Genomic DNA, 8,600 nt, shown 5'->3' with positions numbered 1-8,600 from the left:
ATGAATGGAGACGACGCCTTTGCAAGGAGACCTAGGGTTGATGCTCAAATACCAGAGAAGATACAAAACATGAGGTGACCTGGAGGGGGTACAGTAGTGGCCCAGGGGACAGTGTGGGGTGACCAGGTTTCTGAGGAGGGGAGGACAGAGGTACTGGGGACAAGGAGCAGGGTCTCGGGGGAGATCTGGACCCTTGGGAGCCTCCCACCCTCGCTCTGTCATCACCTAGCATCCCTGGAGACAAGTCTGTGACCGTGCACTACATTTGGTGACTCTCAGTCCATTCTGGAAGGTGGGAAGAGAGCCAGCCAGCAGCATTAAAGCCCTACTGTGTGGCAGGGGAGAAGCTAGGGAAGGTCCCCCGTGTTCTGTCAGTTAGCCATGGCATCAACCAGGACTGATTATCATCCCCACTTCCCAGATCCAGCACACAGGAAGCGGCTCCAGCTGAATGGCAGACATGCCTAGCTGAGTACTGCCAGAATTCCTTTTTTTTTTTTTTTTTTTTGTAGGCCTTCAATGATGCTGACAAATACTTCTCTAAGGAAGAGTGGGAAAAGATGAAAGCCTCGGAGAAAATCATCTATGTGTATATGAAGAGAAAGTATGAGGCCATGACTAAACTTGATAACAGAAAGTTCTAGGTACAGACAAGTCTGGGGACACATGAGCATCCCTTTTCCTGCTGTGGCTACTTCTTAGGCTGCAGAAAGTACTACAGACATGAGCCAACATACCAGGCCCAAGCTTGTCTCTTAAGGAATAAACATTTTGCTTCTTTCTAGGTTTCAAGGCCACCCTCTCACCTTTCATGCGTAATAAACGGGCCACAGACTTCCAGGGGAGTGATTTTGATAATGACTGTAACTGCGGGAATCAGGGTGAGTAGATGGGAAGGGGCTGGATAGGGTGTCCTCAAGCCCAACTGCTTTTCAGCTCAGCTACCTGGGAAAGATCCTCAGGCATTTGTTCCCTCCTACACACCAGGGCTGAGGGAAAAAAAAGTTGCATACAGAAAGTTAACTACAGAGGCCATTCATATAAAATTTTAAAACATGCAAAAGAAGAATATATATATTTTTATGGATAATAAGTAAATGGTAAATGTATACAAACATGAATGTGAATAAAAAGCCATCAAATTAAGGTGACTGGCTGTAAGTGGGGGAGGGAGGGAGGGCAGGGATTGCTGAGTGCTGCACACACAGCTTCAGCTGTGACTTGTCGATAGTGTGTTTTGTTTGTTTTTGTTTTTGTGATGGAGTTTCACTCTTCTTGACCAGGCTGGAGTGCAATAGGCAATCTCAGCTCACTCCAACTTTCACCTCCTGGGTTCAAGTGATTCTCCTGCCTCAGCCTCCCGAATAACTGGGGTTACAGGCACGTGCCTCCACACCCAGCTCATTTTTAAATTTATGGTAGAGACGGGGTTTCACCATGTTGGCCAGGCTGGTCTCAAACTTCCTGACCTCAGGTGATCCACCCACCTCAGCCTCCCAAAGTGCTGGGATTATAAGTGTGAGCTACCATGCCTGGCCTGTTTGTACTATTTCTAATATACTGAATAAATAAATCAGACCTAACATAGCTGTGGGGTAATGTTGAGATCTGACTGGACTCAATATTATTCCCCATACTTTTCTGTGTGTTTGAAATATTTCCTTTTTAAAGGACATGTTGTTCTTCCTAAGCACTGTTAATGAATCAAAGGACTGTTAAGAAAATGTTACAAGTGGAAAAAAAAAAAAAAAAAAACAGAAAGGAAACGTTAAAACTGTAGATCCGCCAAAAACTTCCAGAGTTTGTTTCATTAACAGTATGTAGGTATTGGACAGGTATCTTAGGAGTGAGGGTGATGAACACATTATGTAATAAAGATCGCTGTTTCTCTGTATTTTATCAAAACCAAATAGTCTTCTCATTTCCAAACAACCTCGATTCTCCGTGATGAGCTTGAAAGTGAGTTTGAATGAATGATCCCTCATCTAACACACAGAGAGTTTTCCCACTTGTCAGAGAGCAGAGATAACACAGGGTGAAAAAAGACAAGTTCTTGCATAGAGATCTTTGTACAGTTCAGGAATATAAAGGGGACATATGTGTTTACTTGCTCTTCTGCTCTGACAACACAATTATAAGACAAGGTCAGAATGTCCAAACCGTCTCCAATAGACCTGTTACTACCCACCTAAACAGGCCAGGTTCTACCATCTCCCACAATCACTATAAGAGATCTGAAAATCCAGTGCTTGAGTATCTGCCAAGACTTTGACATTAAAGGAGTGTCTTTATACTGAAAATATTTCAGAGCCACTGGACTAAATCATCTATGGTTCATCAGACATTTAACAGCTTAATTCACATACCGTAAGATTCACCCATTTTAAGTGTGCAATGATTTTTAGTTATCATACATCTTGAGTGGATACAGTTCAGATTCCCAACCAATCAATTTAATTATTTGGGAAAAAGTGAAAGATATGTAATGGAATAAGATGAGACTGTGATGAGGTTTAGTCCCCATGTGATAAACCATGAGATGGAAAATTCTGAATTGATGCCACAGATAAATGCACCAACCATGACAAAACATAATTCAGAAGCAAATCTGAAATAACTCCTCAACAATGAGTGGACTCATAACCCTCTGTTGCAGAATAGACTGATGCTACAGAAGTCTCTAGAGTTTGGAAACCTTTACCAACAACGAAACATTCTGATGTATTCTCTTTCAGTTGAACGTCCTCAGATGACTTTCGGCAGGCTCCAGAGAATCTTGCCAAAGGTGAGTATCTCTCAAATCTAAAGGACCAGAGAACCTTTGTCCCTCCACAGATACGAACACTGGTAACAGTGGGAGAATATCAAAAATGCCCTCACTGCCTCCTTCTCTCCATGTCTATCACAACAACTTATGTAGCACCAACGGCTTGATAATACTAACAGTTGTGATCGATAAGACTTCTTTTGTTTTCATAGTGATGCCAGACACTATTTTAAGCAGTTCACATGGATTAATTTATTTAATCCTTAAGAAGACCTCTATGACATTGTTTCTATTATTATCTCCAAATTATAACAAGTCACACACTTCGGTTGTCATCCGTATGAAAGCCATGTGACTTGGCGCAAATCTTCTAAGTTCTCTGAGCTCCAGATTCCTGGTCCATGAAATGGCAGTAAAGAATCATAGTTCATGTTTTAGATCATAGTTATCAGCAACATAATAATAAAATGAGGCTATCAGGGTACAGAGATATTAAAGAATTTTCCTGAGGCGCAGTGGCAGTGGTAGTCTAATCCAGAGCTCCGAGCCATTTAAAGCTCATTCACGTTTGCATTTGTTTATGAAGTTCAGATATCGCTCACTAGGGCTTCACCCCATAGAGCCTGCTGGTGCTTCCATTGAGACACCCACTCTTGCAACAGGAAGGACCAGCTGGCCTCTGCTCTGTTACAGGGGCCACTCACATGGCTTAGGAATCGATTTGACTGTTGGCCCCTCCCTACTGTGAGCCTGTCTGCATCTGGGGCATCCGGGAAGCCCCAGTCCCAGCCCATGGGATCCCTTAGAGGCCCCTGAATGAGTCACCCCACAACTGTAGATTCAACTCTGGTTTAGAGGGTAAAGGAATCTGGGAGTTGGGTTGCCAGTGTGGAGACCGAATTCAAAGAAGGATCGTGAAAGGTATTAATTGTTATTATTACCACATAAACGGTGTTTATAAGCTCAGAGAGGACTTTCCCTTAGCCTATTTTACATGTATCTTTCAAGATTTCAGAAGTGAGGAAGCTGAATAAAACGTAGCTTAAGAGCCGGGCGCGGTGGCTCGTGACTATAATCCCAGCAATGTGGGAGGCCGAGGTGGGCAGATCACGAGGTCAAGAGATCGAGACCATCCTGCCCAACATGGTGAAACCTCGTCTCTACTAAAAATACAAAACTTAGCGGGGCGTGGTAGCACCTGCCTGTAGTCCCAGCTACTCTGGAGGCTGAGGAAGGAGAATCACTTGAACGCAGGAGCTGGATGTTGCAGTGAGCCAAGATGGTGCCGGTGCACTCCAGCCTGGCAAGAGAGCAAGACTGTGTCTCAAAAAAAAAAAAAAAAAAAAAAAAAGAAAAAGAAAAAGGTAGCTTAAGATTGTTGGTCAGTTGACACATCCCAATGCAACCAGAATTGGTATGGGTACCACCTCACTTAATTCCACATTCAATGTTGGTGCCTTGGTAGGGTGGTATGCCATATCTGGTACTGTTTTCTTTGCCGCCTAGATTAATTTCAACAAAGCATTTCTTTCCCTCTCCCTTCCCTGTATTCATCTCCCCACACCATCTTTCCCAGCAGTGTTTTGTTGCCTCCCTATGTTTTTACATTTACTGTCCCAGGAGGTGTCTACAAGCTTATGTGGGACCCCTTGTATTTTATAGAAGCTCTTCCTTTTGTAGACCTTGTGAATTCTTAGAATGCTATTTTTCTCCAAGTCTCCTGTATACCAAACTCTCAATTACATGGAGATTTTTGCTGTTTGCAAGAATGCCAGTCTTAAAAGAAGTGTGAACATAAGCATTCTAGCCCTGGAAACCCCATTCACTTAGGCCATTCATTTCCCATCTAACCTCCCAGGTTTCTCCTAATTTAGGCGCGTGTCACTCTCCCAGCATTGTTGAGAACATTGGTTAAGATAATGCATGTGAAGATGCTTTGTAAGCTCTAAAGAACTATAGAAATGTCACTGATTCTGTTTATCTGTGACCTTCACATTATAAAGATCATGCCCAAGAAGTCAGCAGAGGAAGGAAATGATTCGAAGGGAGTGCCAGAAGCATCTGGCCCACAGAACGATGGGAAACAGCTGTGCCCCCCAGGAAATCCAAGTACCTCTGAGAAGATTAACAAGACATCTGGTAAGAGGAAGCAATTCGGGAACCAACCCTCTGGCTTCCCTGGCTATGTTCAGGTGTGTGGACTGGTTGTGTGGCATGAATCCCAGACAAGCCTGGGTCCAGGCTGGGCTGAGGAGCTCGCCCAGCTCCAGATGAGATGCTAGACGTGACTTCCAGAAACACAGACTGGAGTTGTCATCCATATAAAAAACCACGTGATTTAGGGCAAGTCTTCCAAATTTTCTCAGCTCCAGATTCCTAGTCCATAAGATGGAAATAAAGAATTATAGTTCATAAATTGTTTGGAGGCATTAAATTAAATCTAGAAGGCCTGATGACATGAAAGGTGCTCAAGCGATTATATCTTTGATAACCTGGGATCATATCCTACTCAGCTCAATGCCTGATACCCAATACAGGTGTATTTCAGAGATATTGCAGATTCGGTTACAGACCACTGCAATAAAGAGAGTCACACACAATTTTTTGTTTGGTTTCACAGTGCATAAAAACATTATGTTGTCCGGGCGCAGTGGCTCACACCTGTAATCCCAGCACTTAGGGAGGCCAAGGCGGGTGGATCACGAGGTCAGGAGATCAAGACCATCTTGGCTAACATGGTGAAACCCCGTCTCTACTAAAAATACAAAAAATTAGCCAGGCACAGTGGCGGATGCCTGTAATCCCAGCTACTCAGGAGGCTGAGGCAGGAGCATGGCGTGAACCCGGGAGGCGGAGCTTGCAGTGAGCTGAGATAGCGCCACTGCAGTCCAGCCTGAGGGAAAGAGCGAGACTCTATCTCAAAAAAAAAAAAAAAAAAAAAAGCGTTATGTTTACACTACACTGTAGTGTACTAAGTGTGCAATAGCGTTATGTCTAAAAATATAAATACCTTAATTTTAAGATAATTCATTGTTAAAAATGCTAACAATCTTCTGAGCTTTCAGTGAATCACAGTCTTTTTGCTAGTGGAGGGTCTTGCCTCGGTGTTGATGGCTGCTGGCTGATCAAGGTGGTGGTTGCTGAAAGGTGGAGTGGCTTTGGCAGTTTCCTAAAAGATGACAACAATGAAATTTGCCACATCGATTAGCTCTCCCTTTCATGAAAGACTTCTCTGTAGTATGTGGTGCTATTGGAAAGCATTTTACCCACAGTAGAACTTCTTTCAAAGTTGGAGTCAATCCTCTCTAGCTATGAAAGTTTTAGATGGCATCTGCTTCCAATAGAAGGCTATTTAATCTATATTGAAAATCTGTTGTATAGTGTAGCCACCTTCATCAGTGATCTTAGCTAGATCTTCCGGATATCTTGGCTGCAGCTTCTCCATCAGGGTTTGCTGCTTCACCTTGCACTTTTATGTTATGGAAATGGCTTCTTTCCTTAAACCTCATGAACCAACCTCTGCTAGCTTCACACGTTTCTTCTGCAGCTTCTTCACCTCTCTCAGCTCTCATGGACTGGAAGAGAGTTTGGGTCTTGCTCTGAATTAGACTTTGGCTTAAGGGAATGTTGTGGCTGGTTTCGTCAAATATCCTGACCACTCAAACTTCCTCTATTTGAGCAGTAAGGCTGTTTTGCTTTCTTATTCGTGTGTTCACTGGAGTATTAGTATTATTATTTCCTTCAATAACTTTTCTTTTGCATTATATACTATTATTTCCTTCATGAACTTTTCCTTTGCATACACAACTTGGCTGTTTGGTGCAAGAGTCCGAGCTTTCAGCCTGTCTTGGCTTTCAGCATGCTTCCTCACTAAGCTTAGCCATTTCTAGCTTCTGATTTAAAGTGAGAGACATGTGACTCTTCCTTTCATTTCAACACTTAGCGGCCATTATAGGGTTGTTCATTGTCCTAATTTCAGTGTGCTGTGTCTCAGGAAATAGGGAGGCTCAAGAAAAGGAGGCGAGATGGGGAACAGCTCATCGGTGGAGCAGTCAGAACACACACAACATTGATCGATTAAATTTGTCATCTCCTGTGGGTGCAGTTCCTGTTACCCCCAAAACAGTTACACACAACAGGGTGATTATTGTCAATAATAACTTAATTGTATATTAAAAAAACTAAAAGAGTGTAAATGGATTGTTTGTAACACAAGGATAAGTGTTTGAGGGGATGGATACCCTATTTTCCATGATGTGATTATTACGCATTTGCACGCCTGTATCAAAGCATCTCACGTACCCCATAAGAATATACACCTACTGTGTACCCACAAAAATAAAAAACAAAAATTCTTTTAAAAGACTAAAAAAAACAAAAATAATCACAATAATAACCTCAAAGCTCATTGATCACAGATCACCATAACAGATATAATAGTAATCGAAAAGTGTAAAATTAGTGAGAGTTTCCAAAAACATATTGCGGTATCTTTGAAGCACTATGAAAATGAGGTGCAATAAAACAAGGTATGCCTGTGTGCCCTTAACAAACACGTGCAGCATGAAAGGAGGTATGGGTGAATGTTCCCGTAAGTGAAGAGGTTGGGAATCTAAACCTCACAACAGAAGGAGCCAGAAGCTAAAACTTTCACTGGCATTTGGCCTGTATTGATGTGGGTCTAAGGTTTCAGACTCTAAGCCAGAGAATGTGAAAAACTGGATGAAGAAGGCCCATGGGCACTTGGTGGTGGGGAGGCACCTCCTTTTTTTTTTTTTTTTTGAGAAAACAGAGCCTAACACTCTCCGTCCTACCCAACCCTCATCTTCCAACTCTTCTCCATCATAGGACCCAAAAGGGGGAAACATGCCTGGACCCACAGACTGCGTGAGAGAAAGCAGCTGGTGATTTATGAAGAGATCAGCGACTCTGAGGAAGATGACGAGGAACTCCGTAAGTGAACCTTCGGCTCACCCCCCACATCCCTGCAGATGTGCTATTCTGTTATGGTACTGGTATCCCATCTTGTCACTTATTCCCCAAATCATTCCCTTCTCATAATTTTCTAGGGTACCCCATTGACACTGAATGAAGAGATTTCCCATGCCTGCTCGCTCTTTCTACTCCCTACCCTGTATATCCAGGGATCCTCCCTACCCAGGATGCTGTGGGCTCCCAAACCCCAGGTCAGCCCTGATATGTGGGCCACACCTTCCTCTAGCCTAGGAACGGATAAACCAGGCGAGGAAGTCACTGTGGCATAAGGAGATGGTTCATTCTGAGGAATCGTGGAAGGCGTGTGCAGGTCCTGGGGTAGGGCAGAATCAGAGTGTGCAGGATCTGCAGGTCAGGAGGAGTTGAGAGTGAGTTATCAGGCAGTGGGAACTCGCTGTCACTTACTTTCCTTCTCTCTTCTCACCTCAGCCTCAGGGATATGACACACGCCCATGATGAGAAGCAGAACATGGTGACCTTTCACGAACATGGGCATGGATGCAGACCCCTCGTCATCAGGTGTATAACAAGTGAAAGCAAGTGTTGACAACAGTGAAAAGTTGAGCATCATTTTTCTTAGTGTGCCAAAAGTTCGATATTAGTGTTTCCGTTGTGTTTTCTTACAGTGTGCCATTCTGTTAGATATTAGCGTTTTCATTGATGAGCAAGACATGCTTAATGCATGTTTCGGTTTGTGTATCCATGCACCTACCTCAGAAAACAAGTATTGTCAGGTATCTCTGCATAGAACAGCATTACCCTCCTCTCTCCCCAGATGTGACGACTGAGGGCAGATTTCAGTGTTTAATTTCCGATTTTCTCCTCTGCATTTACACAC

At 43.3% G+C, this 8,600-nt stretch overlaps 1 protein-coding gene across 2 annotated transcripts; it reads left to right on the top strand.

Moving 5' to 3' along the window:
- On the top strand, positions 1-8,282 carry LOC129024393 (protein SSX7-like). Of its 2 annotated transcripts, XM_054471403.1 has the most exons (8): positions 1-67; positions 228-370; positions 513-623; positions 782-881; positions 2,736-2,785; positions 4,771-4,906; positions 7,616-7,720; positions 8,192-8,282. In XM_054471403.1, exons 1-8 carry the CDS (start codon positions 1-3, stop codon positions 8,203-8,205), a joined length of 726 nt encoding a protein of 241 aa, XP_054327378.1. In that variant the 3' UTR covers positions 8,206-8,282. The 2 variants fall into 2 exon arrangements, with proteins under 2 accessions (XP_054327378.1, XP_054327379.1); XM_054471404.1 differs by lacking the exons at positions 228-370; positions 4,771-4,906 and having other exon boundaries at positions 511-623.
- Positions 8,283-8,600: the final 318 nt, after the last annotated feature.

This window comes from Pongo pygmaeus, chromosome X, assembly GCF_028885625.2.
Source record: "Pongo pygmaeus isolate AG05252 chromosome X, NHGRI_mPonPyg2-v2.0_pri, whole genome shotgun sequence".
Classification (NCBI taxonomy): Eukaryota; Metazoa; Chordata; class Mammalia; order Primates; family Hominidae; genus Pongo; species Pongo pygmaeus.
The sequence above is the reverse complement of the archived record's forward strand: the minus strand, read 5'-3'. Positions and strand labels throughout refer to the sequence as shown.

Excerpts from the sequence above, each read along its gene's own strand:
- LOC129024393 (XM_054471403.1), top strand. The coding sequence starts at position 1 with ATGAATGGAGACGACGCCTTTGCAAGGAGACCTAGGGTTGATGCTCAA. Across the intron at positions 68-227 it reads AATACCAGAGAAGATACAAA|AGCATCCCTGGAGACAAGTC; the intron begins ACATGAGGTGAC and ends CTGTCATCACCT. Across the intron at positions 624-781 it reads AGTATGAGGCCATGACTAAA|CTAGGTTTCAAGGCCACCCT; the intron begins CTTGATAACAGA and ends TTTTGCTTCTTT.